This window comes from Somniosus microcephalus, chromosome 2 (genome assembly GCF_052327205.1).
Source record: "Somniosus microcephalus isolate GS21.2 chromosome 2, FLI_Smic_1.0, whole genome shotgun sequence".
NCBI lineage: Eukaryota > Metazoa > Chordata > Chondrichthyes > Squaliformes > Somniosidae > Somniosus > Somniosus microcephalus.
In genome coordinates, this window is record NC_140988.1 from 243705883 (window position 1) to 243727495 (window position 21613).

General features: G+C 45.8%; 1 protein-coding gene across 5 annotated transcripts in view; it reads left to right on the top strand.

The window, feature by feature from the left end:
- tusc3 (tumor suppressor candidate 3) overlaps positions 1–21179 on the top strand; it is a 921641-nt gene extending 900462 nt beyond the window's left edge. For 3 of the 5 annotated variants that reach the window (XM_085970510.1, XM_085970528.1, XM_085970537.1), the window contains 3 exons: positions 1388–1478; positions 2546–2622; positions 20894–21179. In XM_085970510.1, coding sequence (XP_085826636.1) covers positions 1388–1478; positions 2546–2622; positions 20894–20901 — 176 coding nt within the window. In that variant the 3' untranslated portion in view covers positions 20902–21179. The remainder of the gene's footprint in view (positions 1–1387; positions 1479–2545; positions 2623–20893) is intronic. The other 2 variants (XM_085970520.1, XM_085970545.1) reach the window with 2 other exon arrangements.
- Positions 21180–21613: the final 434 nt, after the last annotated feature.

Sequence of the window (21613 nt, forward strand, 5' to 3'; positions counted from 1 at the left end):
TCTGAGGGCCTCGTACAAAGGTTGCATCAACAATGCCGCCGTGGGGACGAATCAATGATAAAAATTGACCATTCCCATAAATTCCTGGAGGGCCCTGACGGTCTGAGGAAGAAGGAACGAGGTGACTGCTTCCACCTTCGTGGCCAGCGGCACGGCGCCTTCTGAGGTGATTCTGTGTCCCAGGAAATCAATGCTGTGCAACCCAAACTGGCACTTGGCCGGTTGATAATAAGGCCATGTTGGCTGAGACGAGAAAAAAAGTAGTGCGTAATGTGTTCTTTCGTGCTGTTACTGGCAATAAGTATGTCATCTAGGTAGACGAAGATGAACGGCAGATCGCGCAACACGGAATCCATGAGACGTTGGATAGGTCTTTCAAAGAGCCAGCACAGGCATGATGGGCCAAATGGCCTCCTGTGCTGTAAGATTCTATGATTCTATAAATGTGCAATCAAGTAGTAGACTACACCTGTCAGCTTGTAACCATGACATGCTTTGCTACTCATGTTTCAGTACAAGTGAGCAATCTCACTCAGAGAAGCTCTTGGAACAATTACCACTGATATAGTATGGAGTGGTTTCCTAGGGGATTAAATTGGCTAACCCCAGAAAACGAGTGTGGGGATCCCAGTACATGAAAAGGACTGTAAAAGATTTCAGGAAGGCGTAGACAGTTCTCTACCTCTTCATCTCCCTCTCCTCCTTTAAAACCCTCCTTAAAACCCACCTCTTTGACTAGGCTTTTGGTCAGCCTTCCTAATATCTCCTTCTTCGGCTCAGAGATTATAAAATAGCACGTCTTCCAACTCTTCATTTGCTCATGGGAGACTTGCTAGTTAGTGTGTGTATAGATCTTTGTTATGGCAGTTTAGTGGGAGTTGTATACTGCATCTAAACCTTACATACTTGACATGGGAACACTGGATACTGAAATCAGGAACAACATTGCTCACCTTGATGAGCGGAAAATCATTGTTCCTCCACCCCACGTCCCCTCCCCCACCACCCTCACCCACCCCAAAAAAAAATTGTGTTTTGGATGGAGGAGCTTTAACACCTCCAAATTTTCAGCAAAACAATTGCAATGTCTTTTTTCCTCATATATTAGAAATTTCCATAACTCCGATTGAAGTGGTGCCACAGAAATGTCCAAACAGGTAGTTATAGCGACATTGGAAGTTACAAATGTCTTTACCACCATACCAACTCATTTGAAAAGCACTCTTTAGCGTTAAATATTCCACAGTGCTACAGTTACTTGAAAATGGAATAAAGCTGCCCAAGAAAACCAGCAGTGTTATCACCAAGTTGCACTTGAATGAGCTTTTTTGAAGTTGCATTGAGTTACTTTGATTAATTCTGATGTATTCCTGTCTGTTTCCTACAGTAATCTGCCTGGTGGGATTAGGCTTGGTGGTTTTTTTCTTCAGTTTGCTGCTGTCAATATTCCGCTCCAAATACCATGGGTATCCCTACAGGTAGGCATGGTCATATCTTCTAATCTCAATCCACTGTCTTTGAGATCTAAGGTGGTTATAGTTAATGATGAGTGAGCACAACACATATTATTCATACCTGTTAAAGAAGCTGTCATTCCTCAACTATATCTAAGCAATTCTATTCAATAAAGCAACAGAATTCCAAATAGAAGATGACACAGTGGAAATATGATTAACCCTTTGTATAATGAGAGATTCTTGAAACATTTCAAAATGTTTCTATCTGAAATTCACAGTGTTGTAAAAGATTATTTATTTTTTGGGTGAAGGTGAACTAATTTTTTGCAGGCTGGAGACAAATTATTGGAAAGCATTGTAGGGCAGATGCTCGTATGGCGCTTAGAGATAAAGGATCACCCGAGAACCCCAGGATAGAGGGAAATCAGGCAGGGGGATTGTACATGTGTAATGGAGCCTGTCCAGTTTTCCATTCATTTAAATGAATGGACTGAAAATCAAGGGTGCTCCATTAAACGGCGATAATGAATAATGGCCTGGTAGGAACTGGGAACTTGGAGCCGACCTTTATCTGTGGCACTGCATGCTGGCACTCCATTTTGCCCTATTTTGTCCATTCTGTTGTCTTTCTGTCTCCGTCCTTCACTACCTGTTCTCTGACTCAATCAGGTCGGAAAGATTTCAGGAAAACTTTTAACAAATCAATATTCTCATTTCCCAAATGCTGAGTTGAGATCCAGAAGCACAGAGTAATCTTAAATGGAGTGCACTTAAACAGAGTGTTAAACTTGGGAATTTAGAGAGAGTGGGAGTCTCTGGTAAGTACTGGGTGAGTCTGGGTGAGTATTCGCTGTAAAAAATGAAATTTAGTTTAACATTTTGAATTTAACTTAGAACTGTGGTAAAAACTGTAGTTAACAGAAACTACCTGTCAGTGGCAGTTAACTGTCAGTCAGCTATAAGTGTTTGTCTTGAATAGGTGCTAGTTACTGTGAGCGGGGAGCTAAGACAGCACTTGTAATTTGGGTGTGGCTCCAAAGGTAGAAAGGTAAATACTATCTGCTGACGCACAGAGTGATCTTAAACAGGGTGTTAAACTTGGAGAGAGTGGGAATTCGGAGCAGAGGGGGAAGGAGGTGCTGCTTTTGCCTCCATAGGACAGCAGGTAGGTGATTGGTTGGTGAGTATTACAATGTTTTTCTCTAAGCTAGGCAACGGTTTAAACTAAGAGCTGGGGAACTATAACTAATACTTTATTAAATTAATAACTTAACTAGATAAGCTAATTCATTCATTTAACTATAAATAATTATTTGAATAAAATCTTTAACTAATTAAATTAATTCAGACTATCAATAAGCAACTAAAAAAAAAGACTGGAGATGACAGGGCAGGCTATGTGTCAGAACTGTAGTATGTGGGAGTTTGTGGACAGCGAGACTGCCCCGGATTCCCACACCTGCAGGAAGTTTCTCTGCCTTCAGTCACTCCGGCTCAGAGTCATTGAGCTGGAGTGCAAGTTAGACACACTCCAAAACATAAGGGAGGGTGAGGAATTTCTGCATAGTCACACCCCAGAGGAAAGCACAGGTTCAGGAAAGGGAGGGTGTGACTGTTAGGGAGCCTGGTAGTGAGGACTTAGGAGAGGTTGAGAAGGAGGTCCTGCAGACACTGGTCCTGTCCAACAGGTACGATGTACTCGCTACCTGTGAGGACAAGGAGAAAGACTGCGGAGAGGACAGCCACAATGCAGACCAAGGTAACGTGGCTTAGAAGGCTGTCCAAGGGGGGCGGGGGGGAAGAGAAGAATAGAAGTGTGGTAGTGATAGAGGATTCTATAATTAGGGGGATAGATAGCGTCCCCTACAACCACGAACAAGAATCCCGAAGGTTTCATGTTTTGGATCCACCCAGGATTACAAATATCTCCTCGATATTCATCGTTCTTCAAGCTACTGCTCTCGCCGCATCTTGAGATCCACGCTCAACGCCATGCGCCGCCACATGAACAACCTCGACCTCTCTCTTCAGCAGCACCGACGCACTCTATTTCAATGCTGTCCGGGTCCACAGTTCCATTTCATCCTTCGACTCATCCGACGCTTCAACAAAAAACTTTTTTTCTTCCTTTCTGATGTCAAGGATCGCAAGCTTCGTCAACTCGTGGACACCAACGCCCCCCTGGAACCTTCTTCCCCGTTACTTTCCTCCGATCCGATCCCTTCTTCCAGTCTCACCCCCTGCCGTGTTTTCACTATCCCCTCTGACCTTCCCCTCTCTGACCCCGAACGTTCAGTCCTCAACAAAGGCCTGAGCTTCATCCCCTTATGCCCCCACCTGAATGAATTTCGAGCTCGGCACGATGCTGAGCTCTTCTTCCGTCGCCTTCATCTCCGTGCCCACTTCTTTGGCCAGGAGTCTTCCCCCCGCACGGCTGATCCTTTCTCCCGCTTTCTAAATTCTCGTTCTACTTGGATCCCTCCCTCTGGCCTTCTACCCTCTCTAGATCTTTTCATTGCTAACTGCCGACGTGACATTGGCCGTCTCCATTTCTCTGCTCCCCTCACTCACTCCAACCTAACTCCCTCTGAACTTGCAGCACTCCATTCTCTCCGATCCAACCCTAACATTATCATTAAACCTGCTGAGAAGGGTGGTGCTGTTGTTGTTTGGCGAACCGACCTCTACCGTGTGGAAGCTGAACGCCAACTCTCCAACACCTCCTCCTACCTCCGCCTGGACCATGACCCCACTAGCAAACATCAAGCCATTGTTTCCAAGTGTGTCACTGACCTCATCTCCTCTGGAGATCTTCCCTCCATGGCCGCCAACCTCATAGCCCCCCTACCCCGCACAGCCCGCTTCTACCTCCTTCCCAAGATCCACAAACAGGACTGCCCTGGTAGACCCATCGTTTCAGCCTGTTCTTGCCCCACGGAACTTATCTCTTCCTATCTCGACTCTATTTTTTCTCCCCTTGTCCAGTCTCTTCCCACCTACATTCGCGACTCTTCCGACGCCCTCCGTCACTTTAACAGTTTCCAGTTTCCTGGCCCCAACCGTCTCCTTTTCACCATGGACGTCCAATCCCTCTACACCTCCATCCCCCACCAGGATGGCCTTCGAGCCCTCTGTTTCTTCCTTGAACAGAGGCCCAACCAGTCCCCATCCACCACCACCCTCCTCCGCCTGGCTGAACTTGTTCTCACATTGAACAACTTCTCCTTTGACACCACTCACTTCCTCCAAATTAAAGGTGTTGCTATGGAAACCTGCATGGGCCCTAGCTATGCCTGCCTGTTCATGGGACATGTGGAACATTCTTTGTTCCAGTCCTACTCAGGTCCCCTCCCTCACCTCTTTTTCCGGTACATCGATGACTGTATTGGTGCTGTTTCCTGCTCTCGCCCTGAACTGGATAAGTTCATTCACTTTACTTCCACTTTCCACCCTGCCCTCACCTTCACATGGTCCATCTCCGACTCTTCCCTTCCCTTCCTTGACTTCTCCTTCTCCACTTCTGGTGATCGGCTTTCAACAAACATCCAATACAAGCCCACCGACTCCCACAGCTACCTGAACTACACTTCCTCCCACCCCGCTTCCTGTAAGGACTCTATTCCATTCTCCCAGTTTCTCCGTCTCCGCCGCGTCTGTTCTGACGATGCCACCTTCCATACTAGTGCTTCTGACATGTCATCCTTTTTCCTCAACCGAGGATTCCCCTCTACCGTGGTTGACATTGCCCTCGACCGTGTCCGTTCTATTTCCCGCACTTCTGCTCTCACCCCTGCCCCTCCCTCCCAGAACCACGATAGGGTTCCCCTTGTCCTCACCTTTCACCCCACCAGCCTCCACATTCAACGGATCATCCTCCGCCATTTCCGCCACCTCCAACGTGATCCCACCACCAAACACATCTTCCCCTCACCTCCCCTTTCAGCATTCCGAAGGGACCGCTCCCTCCGCGACACCCTGGTCCATTCCTCAATCACCCCCAACAGCCCTGCTCCTTCACCTGGCACCTTCCCGTGCAAGCAAAGGAGATGCAACACATGCCCTTTTACCTCCTCCCTTCCCACTGTCCAGGGCCCCAAACACCCCTTCCAGGTGAAACAGCGATTTACTTGTACTTCTTGCAATTTAATATACTGTATTCGCTGCTCACGATGCGGTCTCCTCTACATTGGGGAGACCAAACACAGATTGGGCGACCGCTTTGCGGAACACCTCCGTTCAGTCCGTACGGGTGACCCTGAGCTTCCGGTCGCCTGTCACTTTAATTCACCGCTTCACTCCCACTCTGATCTCTCTGTCCTCGGGCTATTGCATTGTTCCAAAGAAGCTCAACGTAAGCTCGAGGAACAGCACCTCATCTTTCGATTGGGCACTTTGCTGCCTGCCGGACTCAACATTGAGTTCAACAATTTCAGATAATTATCCCTGCCCCCATTTTTCATGCAGTATGATTTTTGCCATTCCCATTTGCAACATTTTATCTTTCCTGCCTCTTACAAAAGTACAGGATGTTCTTTCTATTTCTTCCTCCCCTCCTAACCGCCCCCCCCCGCCCCGCTGTCTCTGCACCTGCTTAATATCTGTTACATCTCCAGCTTTTTCCAGTTCTGATGAAGGGTCCCAGACCTGAAACGTTAACTCTGTTTCTGTCTCCACGGATGCTGCCTGGCCTGCTGAGTATTTCCAGCATTTTCTGTTGTTATCCCGAAGGGTGTGTTGCCTACCCGGTGCCAGGGTAAGGGATATCTCAAGGCGCCTGGAGAGGAATTTGTAAAGGGAGGGGGTAAATCCAGTTGTCGTGGTCCATGTCGGACAAACGACATAGGTAGGAACAGGGAGGAGGTCCTGCTGAGGGAGTATCAGGAGTTAGGAGGGAAATTAAAAAGCAGGACTTCGAGGGTAATAATTTCTGGATTATTGCCCAAGCCATGTGCAAATTGGCATAGAAAGTCAGATCAGGAGAATAACACGTGGCTAAAGGGCTGGTATTGGAAAGAGAGGTTCCTTTTCATGGGACACTGGCACTAGTACTGGGACAGGAAGGATTTGAACCGATGGGATGGGCTCCACCTGAACTGGGATGGGACCCATGTCCTAGAGGAAAGGGTAACTAGGGAGATGGCAAAGGCTTTAAACTAGTAAGACAGGGGGAGGGATCTACAAGAAATGAAACCAGCCTAAATATAAACAAAACAGGAAAGGAGAGCATAGGAAAGAATAAAGTAAGGGAGGACATTGATGGCCAAGGAATAAATAGAGTTATAGGACAGGAGTGTAAAAAGATGGTTAGCAATAAAGTGAGAGTAACTGCTATTATAAATGAATTAAACTGTCTGTACAGCAATGCACACAGTGTCCGTAATAAAGCAGGGGAACTCGGGACGTTGCGAGGAACCAGACATGGTAGGGATTACTGAGACATAGCTACAGAAAAATCAGGACTGGGGATTAAACATTGCAGGGTACAACATATTTAAAAAAGATAGAGAGGGGAAAAGGGGAGGTGGAGTAGCTGTACTTTTTAGGGATAACATAATAGCAGGAGAAAAAAGTGACGCTGCTATCACCAAGACAAAAATAGAATCCATTTGGATAGAGATAAAAGATAATACAGGATCAATCACACTAATAGGAGTAGTCTACAGACCACCTAATAATGGAATGGAGATGGAGGAAGAAATATGCAAACAAATTAGGGAAATTAGTAAAAAACATAGAATAGTAAATATGGGGGATTTCAACTATCATGATATTAATTGGCCAGAAGAGGTAGGTAAAGGGAATAAGGGAATGGAGTTCCTACAATGTGTACAGGACTCCTTTCTAACCCAATATGTAAGAAGCCCAACGAGGGAGGATTCACTATTGGATCTAGTAATAGGGAATGAACCAGAGTAGATAAAAGAAGTAAACATAGAAACATAGAAGATAGGAGCAGGAGTAGGCCATTCGGCCCTTCGAGCCTGCTCCGCCATTCAACGTGATCATGGCTGATCATCCAAATTTCCCACCCGATCCCCGTAACCCCTGCACCAACCCTATCCCCGTAACCCCACGTATTTAATCCCCCTAACACTAAGGGTCAATTTATCATAGCCAATCAACCTAACCCGCACATCTTTGGACTGTGGGAGGAAACCGGAGCACCCAGAGAAAACCCACGCAAACACGGGGAGAATGTGCAAACTCCACAGTAGAGGAACATCTAGGCAATAGTGACCATCATATAAAACGCTTTAAGATAATAATTGAAAAGGACGTAAGTATGACGAAGAACAGGGTAATAGAGTGGAGATAGCCGATTTTGTGGGGCTGAGAATAGAACTTGGGAAAATAAAATGGACAACAGTATTGGCAAACAATAATGTAGAACAGCAGTGGAAAATATTTAAAATGGTGTTCAACAGAGTCCGGGAAAAATATATTCTGCTAAAAAAACAAGTACAAGCTAAACACTAATGAGACACCTTGGATGAATAAAGACAAAAGGGAAAAATTGAGGTTAAGGAAAGAGGCATATACCAAGTACATGGACAGCAGGGGAGAGCATGACGAGAGAGAATATGAAGCGATTAGGAGAGAAGTAAAAAAAAAATTAGAAAGGCAAAAAGGAACTATGAAATTAAATTATCAACAAACATAAAACAAAATAGTAAAATATTTTATAGGCACCTAAATAAAAAAAGGAAAGTCGGGATGGGAATAGGGCCACTAAGGGATGGACAGGATAATATCACAGGCAACGATAGAGAGATGGCAGAAATATTAAACAATTACTTTGCTTCAGTATTTACCAGGGAGACAGAACAGGTGGACATGACAGTGGATGATGAGATTGGAAATGAGATAACTGCATTTAAAATAAAAAGAGGAGAATTTAAAAAAAAAACTAACCAAATTCAAAGCAGATAAAACCCCTGGTCTGGATGGATTACATCTGTGCATTTTAAAAGAATCTAGGGAAGAGATAGCAGAGGCATTACTACACATATTTAATAATTCGTTAGAACAAGGTATAGTGCCAGAGGACTGGTGGGATAGCTAACATAATACCTATATTTACAAAGGGAGATAGAACATATCCAAGGAACTATAGACCAGACAGCTTAACATTGGTGGTAGGAACAATAATGGAATCCCTACTAAAGGAGAAAATAGAACACCTAGAAACCAAAAATACAATAATGAATAGTCAGTGACATGAATCTTGTCATTCATGTGGAAATTACTTATGAAATAATACTGGGCGGTCTGCTGGTGGCGCTGTCCAGGGAGAGTATAAATACTCGGGCATGGGCCCAGCTTGCTCAGGACATTCTTTTACAGGAACTAGTGAAGGACACAACTAGCTCTCCATGTTGTAAAACAGTTGATTAAAGCTTTGTTTAATGCTTAGACCAAGTGCCTAGTAGTTTTCTTACGTCAGTCAGCATGGATTTCAAAAGGGAAAGTCTTGCTTGACCAACCTCATTGAATTTTTTGAAGAGGTAACAGAGAGAGTAGACAAGGGTAACGCAGTAGATGTAATTTATCTAGATTTTCAAAAGACCTTCGATAAGGTACCACATAACAGACTAATGAATAAGGTCAGAGCATACGGAGCCAGGTAGCAGAATTGATAACTAGCTGGCTTCAAGACTGAAAGCAGAGAGTAGGGGTAAAGGGTAACTATTCAGATTGGCAGAAGGTGGGAAGTGGTGTTCCACAAGAATCATTGCTGGGACCACTGTTGTTCACAATTTATATTAACGATTTAGACTTTGGAATCAAAAACACAATTTCTAAATTTGCAAATGGCACCAAATTTGGTGGGGGGGATAGTCAAAACTGAGGAGGACTGCAACAAATTATAAGAAGACATTAATAAACCTGAAGAATGGGCATATAATTGGCAAATGAAATTCAACAAAGATAAATGTGAGGTACTATATTTTGGTAAGAAAAATAGGGAGGTCACATATTACTTGGAAAATACGAAACTAACTGGGGTAGAAGAGCAAAGGGATCTTGGAGTACAAATACACAAATCACTGAAAGTAGAAACACAGATTAATAAGGTCATAAAAAAAGCAAATCAAGCATGAGGGTTTATTTCTAGAGAGATTGAATTGAAAAGTAGCGAAGTTATGCTAAACTTGTATCGAACCCTGGTTAAACCACACTTGAAGTACTGTGTAGAATCTGGTCGCCACATTATAAAAAGGATATAGAGGCGGTGCAAAAAAAGATTTACAAGGATGATACCAGAAATGCGAGGGTATACCTATCAGGAAAGGATGAACTGGCTGGGTCTCTTTTCTCTTGAAAAGAGAAAGCTGAGGGGTAACCTAATAGAGGTCTTTAAAATTCTGAAAGGCTTTGATAGAGTAGACACAGACAGAGGCCAGAATTTTCCCATCAAAAAACAGGTGGGTTTGGGGCGTGGGGGCAGTTAAATTGTTAAAAATGTCAATTTAAATATTGTAATGAGGCTGGACGCCTCTATTTCCACCCCCCCCCCCATTTTTTGTTTTTAACTATCTGGGGACAGGTTTCACACAATTCGTGAAACCTGGCAGTTAAACCAAGATGAGTACTGCTGCATCCAGGAGGTAAGTGGCTTTATACCTACCTCCTGGATCCAGGGTCCCATCCATACCCACCCCCCACGATGGGAAACCCCCCCAACAAGGCCTCCGATTGCATTCCCAGGCCTCCCCCGCACACTCCCAGGCCTCCCCCCACAACAGTGATGATGAGGCCAGCTACATTCCTCCGGTGGCTGGCCCTGATCTTCCGCTCAACCCCCCCCCCCGCCCCAATCCCTGGCCGATTACCCCCCGCGATCTCCAATCACCCTACCGATCCCTGATTGCCCCCCTGCGGTCCCCGCTTGCCTGCCGATCCCCTGCCGATCCTGCAACCAGCCCCGATCCTCTCTCCCCACCTCCTAATCGCTGATCCCCGGCGCCCACCGATTCCTGACCCATCCCCGACCACACCTCCCAACCGCCGACTGCCCCGTCAGGGCTCCAGCTGCGCTTTCCTCTGCCGGCCGCTAGAGGGCGGTTTTGGATGCCTCAGTACTCTGTTGCCATGCCTCACCTGTGTCTCATTAGAGTAATTGTCTCATCAGAGTAATTAGGCCTGTCAGTTAAGCTGGCTATTTCCGGCCCCAGTGTCTTCTGGGTAATCAGGCCTGTTATTTAAGCTGACCATCCCTGGCCCCCAGGGCTCAGTCTTGAGTTTTCATGCCTGCAAGTCACAGCTCTCTGTTCGTCCTGTGTTTGAGGAACCTTCTGGAGAAGCTTCTTTTGGGTTTTGCTCGGTCTCGGGTCTCACCCTGTTTTGGTAAACCTTCTGGAAGAGCTTCTTTTGGGTTTTACTCCGTCTCAGTTCTCACCCTGTGTTTGGGGAGTCTTCCGAAGAAGCATCTTGAGTTTTTACGCCATCTCAAGTCTCTGGTTGACTGTCTGCGCTTGGGTCCATCACCGCACCGTAACACCCCCATCCCCGACAACCCCCACGAGCGCCACCCCCCTCCAATCCCGACCCCCTTTCCGATCGCCGAACCCCCTCCCCCAATCCCAGATGCCCCCTTCTGCCGACCTCCCTCCCACTGATCCCGACTGCCCCTCTGCCAATCCCCAACTCCCTTCCCGTGATTCCCTCCCCTGGCCTGACCCCTCGCAACTGAGGCCTATCCGCCCGCAGCCAGCCAGCCCCTCAAGCTGGCTGTTTGCGGGTGGGAATCCGAGGCCTCGCATTCAAATTAGGCCCTGCCGGTAAAATCATCAGGGCCTGCGGGAAACCCGGCCTCCCCACCTCGGACCCCTCCCCCCCCCCCCCCATCAACCCTGAGGACCAGGGATCGGGACTGGGAAAAGGATCAGGAGGAGGGTGGTTGGTCAGGGATCGGGCCATGCCGTTAAAAGTGGGGAGGTTGGGCAGAGATAGTGGGGGGAGAGAGGATCCGGTATCGGGCCGGGGGAAGCATTGGGGGGGTGTGGGGGAGCTCGAGCAGAGACTGGGTGGGGGGGGCGGAGAAGATTGGGGCCGGCCACCGGAGGATCGTGGCCAGCCTCAGCATCATCACTGGGGGGGAAGGCCTGGGGAGGTGATCGGAGGCCTAGGGGGGAGAGGATGTTTAATCAACTTGATTTTCATTTCAATTGACTTCAATGGAAACAAAAATTGGAAGAGAGATATACCACGTGATTAAATCGATTATCGACCATTTTACACTATCACCCGAAGTCAAAATTACCCCCAAAAACTGAGTAAGGAACTCAGTTTCCTTAATATACATTTATTTTAATTTTTTGTACTGAATACCAGAGTTGAGCTTAAGTGATGGCATGGCAAAGAAATTAGAATAAGTAAAAGTAATAACATAGTGAAAGGAAAGCTAACACAACATATTATTATATTTATATCAAAACATTTTATTACCAATAAAGTACAACTGTGGAATATAATACAGAATTAATGTTTCAAAAATTGTAAACAAACTAATTATTATTATAGGTAGAGTTCAACTGTAAATGGCAATTGTATGCCATTGCCCTGGTCACCAGGCCCATTAGACAACATCTGTTAATACAGGTGTGTTTAAAAACTTGCTCAAGGTAAGCGAACACAAATAAACTCTTTGGCCGCGATTTTCTCATCGGTGTCGGGATGGGGATGGGTCAGCTGGTTTCTGGATTCCAGTCCCGCCCCCAGCTGCCTCCGCTCTGCAGACGTGATTTTCCTTTAATTGGCCTTGTTAAGCCCGCCCTGCAGGCTTACCAGCCAATTAACAGGAAGTGGGTCTGATGACATCATTTGATGACCTGACATCTGCCAGCTTCCTTAAAGGGACCATGCACAATTTTATTTTGACAATTGATTTTTCAGTGTTTGACAGCATTGAGGTGCTGAAAACACTGACAATCACTGCACAAAGGTGAACACTTTCACCCAGGCTCTCCAATGACTCCTTCCATATGCTTATGGAGGGAGTCACAGTACACAGGGAGGATGTCTTCCCTTTCAAGGGTGGAAGAGACCTCCCCAGGACACCAACTTACCTTGCACCTCCACCCAACCCTCTCTATCTACTTTATCACATCCCCATCTCACTAGCCACCCCTCACACTCACCCTTATTCAACTGCAAACATACCAACTAACAACACACAAGGGTGGGCACTTGAGAGGTTTAGCCAATGTCCATGTGAAGTTTCTGGTAATGTGTTGTCATGCAGTGAAATCTGTTTTTCAAAAAGTGCCCCTTATTGGACAGATCTGAGCACACATTGAGAAGTGTCTTACTGAGTTCCAGTGATTGTTCAGTCATACCTCCCCCCTGCCCCGCCCCACACACCACCCCGCTATAGTGATGTGTGTGCATGGAATGGCTTGGACATTAAAGGGATGTTTCACGGTGCTGGTGTGGGATGGTGTCAACCTGGCATATCATGTGGCAGCCAGGGTTTACAGCATCAAGTGTAGAAAGTCTGGCCGTGGTGATGCCATCGCTGGCCTCCTGGCCAGCAATTTTATCTGGGGCTGATGCCCTGTGTCCAGTGCAGCATCAGGTGATGGCGGCAAAGGTTGTTGATGAGGTTGGTGATGTTGGTGTTGGGGATGATTGTGGAAGGATTCAGAGGACCACGGTCTGATTGTTTCATTGGCTCCGAAGTTGCTGGAATAGATGGCAGCTGCAGGTGAGATGACAGAAGCAATCTGTCACTGGTGAGAGAGGTTCTCCCAATGAGGTGGCACTGGACATACAGTTGGACTCCAGCCAATGGACCAAGGCTGTAATGAGGTTTGGAGCCAAGTCGTCTTGGTGGATCACAAACAGCATCAGTGAGCATGTTTAGGTGAGCAGATGCTGCTTGATAGCACTGTCGACAACACCCCCTATCACTTTGCTGATGATTGAGAGTAGACTGATGGGGCAGTAATTGGCCGGATTGTATTTGTCCTGCTTTTTGTGAACAGGACATACCTGGGCAGTTTTCCACATTGTCAGGTAGATGCCAGTGTTGTAGCTGTACTGGAACAGCTTGGCTAGAGGCAAGGCTAGTTCTGGAGCACAAACCTTCAGCACGACAGCCAGGATATTGTCGGGGCCCGTTGCCTTTGCTGTATCCAGTGTGCTCAACCATTTCTTGATATCACATGGAGTGAATCAAATTGGCTGAAGACTGGCTTCTGTGATGGTGGGGACCTCATGAGGAGGCCGATACGGATCATCCACTCGGCATTTCTGGCTGAAGATGGTTGCAAACGCTTCAGCCTTGTCTTTTGCACAGGCGTGCTGGGCTCTGCCATAATTGAGGATGGGGATATTCATGGAGCCTCCTCCTCCCGTTAGTTGTTTAATTATCCACCACCATTCACGACTGGATGTGGCAGGACTGCAGAGCTTTGATCTGATCCATTGATTGTGGGATCACTTAGCCCTGTCTATAGCATGCTGCTTCCGCTGTTTAGTATGCATGTAGTCCTGTGTTGCAGCTTCCCCAAGTTGGCACCTCATTTTTAGGTATGTCTTGCGCTGCTCCTGGCATGCTCTTCTGCACTCCTCATTAAACCAGGGTTGGTCCCTTGGCTTGATGGTAATTGTAGAGTGAGAGGTATGCCGGGCTATGAGGTTACAGATTGTGGTGGAATACAATTCTGCTGCTGGTAATAGTCCACAGCGCCTCATGGATGCCCAGTTTTGAGCTGCTAGATCTGTTCTGAATCTATCCCATTTAGCACGATGCTATTGCCACACAACACGATGGAAGGTGTCCTCAGTGTGAAGACGGGACTTCGTCTCCACAATGACTGTGCGGTGATCACCACTACGAATGCTGTCATGGACAGATGCATCTTCGACAGGTAGATTGGTGAGGATGAGGTCAAGTAGGTTATTCCCTCGTGTTGGTTCTCTCACCACCTGCTGCAAGCCAAATCTGGCAGCTATGTCCTTCAGGATTCAGCCAGCTCGGTCAGTAGTGGTGCTACCGAGCCACTCTTGGTGATGGACATTGAACTCCCCCACCCAGAGAACATTCTGTGACATTGCTACCCTCAATGCTTCTTCCAAGTGGTGTTCAACATGGAGGAGTACTGATTCATCAGCTGAGGGAGGGCGGTAGATGGTAATCAGCAGGAGGTTTCCTTGCCCAATTAACAAAGCATCATCTGGACTGGGCTGCATCACCCTAATCCAAATCACTGAGTCCAGTTTTCCTGTCCCTAATACCCCATTTGCACCAATTCACAGATCTCCCTTTTAGCCTGACATGTATTTCCTGGAGCTGAATAGATGGAGGTGTGAATCTCCTGCCTGACACAGGCAGAAGCATTTAAATCCCAAGTGAATGATGCAGAAGTAGTGTGATAACTTTTCCTACATCAATTTGGGATAATCAGCTGGGCACCACCTGGGAATTAAGGATCACCCATAAAAAACTCAGCATTTGGCATTGATAGGCTGTGCCTTGGGATTAGAGGAACTTCCGAAGAGGAATCATAGCTTTCAGATAGGTAGTGGGGGTTGGGTCCATAGAACAAAGTCTGCACTGTGTGGGTGAAGGTGTTTCGACTGGTGTCCTAAAGAACAGGCGCCTTTATGCTTTACATAGTATTGTCCTGCACACTTCCTGCCCCCTACTGTGAGCGAGTACTGAATATGAGGCAACTGACCCACCTGGTGCTCACCCAACACATTCAAATGAGCTGAACCTGCAAGAAAACAGCCAAGTTTCATGGCGGTAAAGTCAGATGCATGCATACCATCCAGCATATGCTGGGGTGAAGGGGCGGGGGTTGGAAAAATTGTCTGATTGCTTTTATATAATGTTTGTGAAAGGATCCAGGATATGTGAAAGGCAATCTTTCTGTTTAATTACTACTGTGAGGGTTTAGCAATTGCATTCCCTAATCCATAATGGCTACACAATAATATGCATGAGTAACACAACTATAAAAAGCTGCTAACTAGGCATTCAACCTGCTGTATGTCAAAACAAGTGCTTATTTAAATGCAGGCACGTCAAAAGGTCATTGTACAAAAAAGCCACAGGTTGCCTCTCTGCTGCATTCATTTTATTGAATGATAATCATCATCTGTTATCATTTTCATAACGCCATTTACATGGCAGAACTAAAACCTTGAACTTACATTGATCTTTTTTCAACTTTTTGTTCCACATGTCAGCAAGTTAAGTGTTCTAGGAATGATTAAGGTGAAAAGTACTATTATTCCTCACAGACTAAATCCCAAAAGTTTTTCAAATGAAGTAAATCAAAAGTAAGAGAAGGGAAAGGGAGACTCTCATCATGTTTCAGCTGCCCTTTTTCACAAGCTGTACAATACATGACCTGTATTTGAAAGAATGGAGTTTTAAAAAAGGTGCTCGAAATGGCCTTTTTTCTTCTTAAGTTTTATAAATACATATTTGCTACTGATCGACTGAAATAATGCACTCTTTTGATTTACCAGATAGAGGCGATTTGATGCTATTTCTTTAATGGTGTTGGGATAGGGACAGTCACGTTGTTTTACTGTATGTAGCTTACAGCACCAAAGTCAATTTTTTTATCAGTTATTATTCAGAGAAGATCACAGACACAGCCTGCCTCTTTTGTAACTTAGAGTTTTTAATGGTAATATCTGTTTGCATGAAAGACCATAGGCCGTGATTTAAACAAGCACTGCTGTAAGCAGGTTAAAATGGGCAAGAATAGATGGAATATAATGTGGAGACGTGTGAAGTTAGCCACATTGGTAGGAAAAATAGAAAAGCAGAATATTTTTTAAATGATGGAAGATGGGAAATGTTGGTATTCAGTGGGACCTGGGTGTCCTTGTACACGAATCACAGAAAGTTAACATGCAGGTACAGCAAGCAATTAGAAAAACAAATGGTATCTTAGCCTTTATTACAAAGGGATTGGAGTTTAAGAGTAAGGAAGTCTCACTGTTAATTATACAGGACCTTGTTGAGACCACACCTGGAGTACTGTGTACAATTTTGGTCTCTGTACCTAAGGAAGGATATACTTGCCTTAGAGGGAGTGCAACAAAGGCTCACTAGATTGGCTCCTGGGATGAGGGGATTGTCCTATGAGGAGAGATTGAGTAGACTGGGCCTATATTCCCTGGAGTTTAGAAGAATGAGAGGTGATCTCATTGAAGCATATAAAGTTTCTTAAAGGGCTTGACAGGGTAAATGCTGGGAGGATGTTTCCCCTGGCTGGGGAATCGAGGACTTGGGGTCACAGTTTCAGGATAAGGGGTCGGCCATTTAGGAATGAGATGAGGAGAAATTTCTTTGCTCAAAGGGTTGTAAATGTTTGGTATTTTGTAAGAACGGGAATTCCCAAAGCAGAGTTCTATCGCCCCCTCCCCTGACCCCTGGAACAGCAGCAGCAGTTGACAGGTTTGAGCTAGGAGTGGCGGTTAGGAGGGAGGGAAATGGTGCTGATGTAAACTTGAATGGGGAGGAAGAGTTGTGCCAGCATGATCTAAGTGGAGAAGTGGTAGAAGGCTGCCAGCATGAACCGGAGAGGGAAGAAAGTGCCTTTCTGATCTTTGAAAGACAAGCGGATGGATATCAACTTTAATTGGGGTGGTGGGGGGAGCAGATGAGCACCAATTTAAACTGCAAAGAAAAGGAAGAATAATTTTTTTTTGCTCATTCATGGGATGTGGGCGTCACTAGCAAGGCCAGCATTTATTGCCCATCCCTAGTTGCCCTTGAGAAGGTGGTGGTGAGCTGCCTTCTTGAACCGCTGCAATCCGTGTAGTGAAGGTACTCCCACAGCACTGTTAGGAAGGGAGATCCAGGATTTTGACCCAGTGACAATGAAGCAACAGCGATGTATTTCCAAGCCAGGATGGTGTGTGACTTGGAGGGGAACTTACAGGTGATGGTGTTCCCATGTGCCTGCCACCTTCTAGGTGGTAGAGGTCACGGATTTGGGAGGTGTTGTCGAAGAAGCCTTGGCGAGTTGCTCTAGTGCATCTTGTATATATTACACACTGCAGCCACAGTGCGCAGGTGGTGCAGGGAGTGAATGCTTAATGTGGTGGATGTGGTCCCTAATCAAGTGGGCTGCATTGTCCTGGATTGTGCTGAGCTACTTAAGTGCTGTTAGAGCTGCACTCATCTAGGCAAGTGGAGAGCATTCCATCACACTCCTTACTTGTGCCTTGATGATGGAAAGTCTTTGATGAGCCAGGAGGCGAGTCACTCGCTGCAGACTACCCAGCCTCTGACCTGCTCTTGTTGCCACAGTATTTATGTGGTTGGTCCAGTTAAGTTTTTGGTCACTGGTGACCCCAAGGATATTGTTGGTGGGGGATTCGGCAATCGTAATCCCATTGAAAGTCAAGGGGCAGTGGTTAGACTCTCTCTTTTTGGAGATGGTCATTGCCTAGCACTCATGTGGCATGAATGTTACTTGCCACTTATCAGCCTAATCCTGAATGGTGTAATCATCACCAATGTCCTGGGGCTGCGAATATTGGCCTCCAACAAGCACAACCATCTTCCTTTGTGCTAGGTATGACTCCAGCCAGTGGAGAGTTTTCCTCCTGATTCCCATTGACTTAACTTTTACTAGGGTTCCTTGATGCCACACTTGGTCAAATGCTGCCTTGATATCAAGGGCAGTCACTCTCACCTCAACTCTAGAATTCAGCACTTTTGTCCATGTTTGGGCCAAGGCTGTAATGATGTAATGATGTCATTGGTGAGTAGCTTTTGATGAGTAAGTGACACTTAAAAGCACTGTTGATGACACCTTCCATCATTTTGCTGATGATTGAGAGTAGGCTGTTGCGGTGGTAATTGGCTGGATTGGATTTGTCCTGCTTTTTATGAACAGGACATACCTGGGCAATTTTCCACTTTGCCGGGTAAATGCCAGTATTGTAGCTGTACTGGAACAGTTTGGCTAAAGGCACGGCAATTCTGGAGCACAAGTCTTCAACACTACACTCGTGATGTTGTCGGGACCCATAGCCTGTATCCAGTATGCTCAGCCGTTTCTTGATATCATGAACAGTGAATCGAATTGACTGAAGACAGGCTTCTGTGATGGTGGGGACCTCAGGAGGCGGCCAAGATGGATCATCCACTTGGCCCTTCTGGCTGAAAATGGTTGAAAATGCTTCAACCTTGTCTTTTACATTTGTGTGCTGGGCTCTGTCATCATTGAGGATGGGGGTGTTCATGGAGCCTCCTCCTCCTGTTAGTTGATTAATTGTCCACCACCATTCACAACTGGATGTGGCAGGACTGCAGAGCTTTAATCTGATCCGTTGGTTGCGGGATCACTTAGCCCTGTCTATAGCATACTGCTTCTGCTGTTTAGCATGCATCCTGTGTCACAGCTTCCCCAGGTTGGCATCTCATTTTTAGGTACTGGTGCTGCTCCTGGCATGCTCTTTTACACTCCTCATTGAACCAGGTTTGGTCCCTTGGCTTAATGGTAATGGTAGAGTGAGAGATATGCCGGGCCATGAGGCTACAGATTGTGGTGGTATACAATTCTGCTGCTGCTGATGGACTACAGTGCCTCATGGATGCCCAGTTTTGAGCTGCTAGATATGTTCTGAATCTATCTCATTTAGCACGGATGTAGTGCCACACAACACAATGGAGGGTTTCCTCAATGGGACTTCATCTCCACAAGGACTGTGGGGTGGTCGCTCCTACCAATACTGTAATGGTCAGATGCATCTGCAACAGGTAGATTGGTGAGGACGAGGTCAAGTAGGTTTTTCCCTCGTGTTGGTGTTTTCTCCATCTGCCGCAGACAGGTGGTGTAGATTAGGCCTATACTCTCTGGAGTTTAGAAGAATGAGAGGTGATCTCATTGAAACATATAAAATACTGAGGAGGATTGACAGGGTCGATGCTGACAGACTGTTTCCACTGGCTGGAGAGTCTAGAACTAGGGGTCATAGTCTCAGGATAAGGAGTCAGCTTCTGAAGATTGAGATGAGGTGGATTTTCTTCACTCAGAGGGTTGTGAATCTTTTGAACTCTCTCCCCCAAAGAGCTGTAGATGCTCAGTGGTTGAGTATATTCAAGGCTGAGATTGATAGATTTTTGGACTCTCAAGGAATCAAGGGATGTGGGTATAGGGCAGGAAAGTGGAGTTGAGATCGAAGATCAGCCATGATCTTATTGAATGGCGGAGCAGGCTCAAGAGGCCGTATGGCCTACTCCTGCTTCTAATTCTTATGCTCTTATGTAGGCCCAGTCTGGCAGCTATGTCCTTCAGGACTCAGCCAGGTCAGCTACTAGTGGTGCTATCGAGCCACTCTTAGGGATAGACTTTGAAGTCCCCCATCAAGAGTACATTCTGTGCTCTTACTATCCTCAGTGCTTCTTCCAAGCAATATCACTGTGAACTGCAGGTGGAAAAAAGTGCCAGCATAATCGAAGGGGGGGTTGGGGGGTGATGGTGGTGGTCAAAGCAAGCCAGCATGAACTGAGGGGAAGGAGGAGGAGTGCAGGTGTGAACTAGGAGATAGATAGAATAGCAACAGGAATTGATGAACTGAGGAGGTAAGGGAAAAGTGAGCCAGCATAAACTTAGGGGAAAGGAGAAAACTGTGGGGTAGAAGAGGATGGTGGCATAGTGGTTAGCACTGTTGCCTCACAGCGCCAGGGACCCGGGTTCAAATCCGGCCTCGGGCAACTGTCTGTGTGGAGTTTGCACATTCTCCCCGTGTTTGCGTGGGTTTCCTCCGGGTGCTCCGGTTTCCTCCCACAGTCCAAAGATGTGCGGGTTAGGTTGATTGGCTATGATAAATTGACCCTTAGTGTTAGGGGGATTAAATATGTGGGGTTACGGGGATAGGGTGGGATATGTGTTGGTGTAGGGGTTACGGGGATCGGGTGGGATATGTGTCGGTGCAGGCTCGATGGGCCGAAATGGCCTCTATCTGCACTGTGGGGTTTCTGTGATTTCTGAGATCTTGTATAAACTAGGGGAGGGGAAGAAGAGTGCCTCCTTGTTACTGTAACAACCATATAAACAATTTTAATACAAATTAACAATCAGATTTAGCAACAGAGAGTAACAATACATATCCACAATTATCTGCAATTTCACTGCAAGTAAGGAGGGAAATTCCTCACAATTTTTGCTATTTAAGTCATGGAATCTTGGGTAAACCTGCAGCTTAAGTTATGACAACGCGTGTCTCACTCCACTTTCAGAGTAACTGCAAATCATAGGCCTATACTCAAGGCTGGTTTTGAGTTACCAGCTTTTTTGATGCCATTGATCAACTTTTTTAGGTTGGTATGTAGATTGAATACATCTTATAAGTACTAACTTTTGATGTACTCTAATGTTGCATTCAATGGGCAGATAGACCAGTAACCTTTAAAGAACAGCATATTGTCATTTATAAATTTTCTTCTTTTCCAGCTTTTTGATAAAGTAGCAAATGGAATCACACGAGAAATGCTGAGGGTGGACATGAAGACATCCGCCATCTGAAGAGAAAGTACTTTATAGTTGGGTTTGCTAGCCAATGTTAAAAAATGTTAACTATTAATTGCTACACTTGTTATTGTGGAATTGTAAAAGTGCCATTTAGCAGTGAATTCATCCATTTGCTTTCACTTTGTCTTATAGGTTAATTTATTTGTTTAAATTGTTGTAGAAGATGGTGTACAAACTGATCGGAAATATAACAAATTGCAAGAATGTCTATGTGGTTTTGTCTAAATTCCTTCGTATAGTATGACATCACAACATATTTCGCAAAAGTGTTTAATGTTCTTGTCAGATTTCTGAAGAAGCACTGAAACGTGTTTTCTCAAGCGGAGCCTGGGAACAAGATTATATGCGTGACACAGGAAATTAATTCAAGCTAAATTAAAAGTAGCTTCATTCACCCACTGTATTTAAAGTTTCAGTGCAACTCTTAAACAAGGATTTGTCAGGAAATACTTAACCATATGTCTTGTTGGTGTGAGTTGGCAAATTTTATTTTTCAAAAATACTGTTCTTGGTGGTAGGGTTACATTTAGTTTTGTAGTACTGCAAGGCTGCCAGCTACAAGCTTTCACTCAAGGTTTCAACTCTTTAAATCATGGCCACATGGTACCCCTCCCCCCCCCCCCACACACACACTCATTGGGC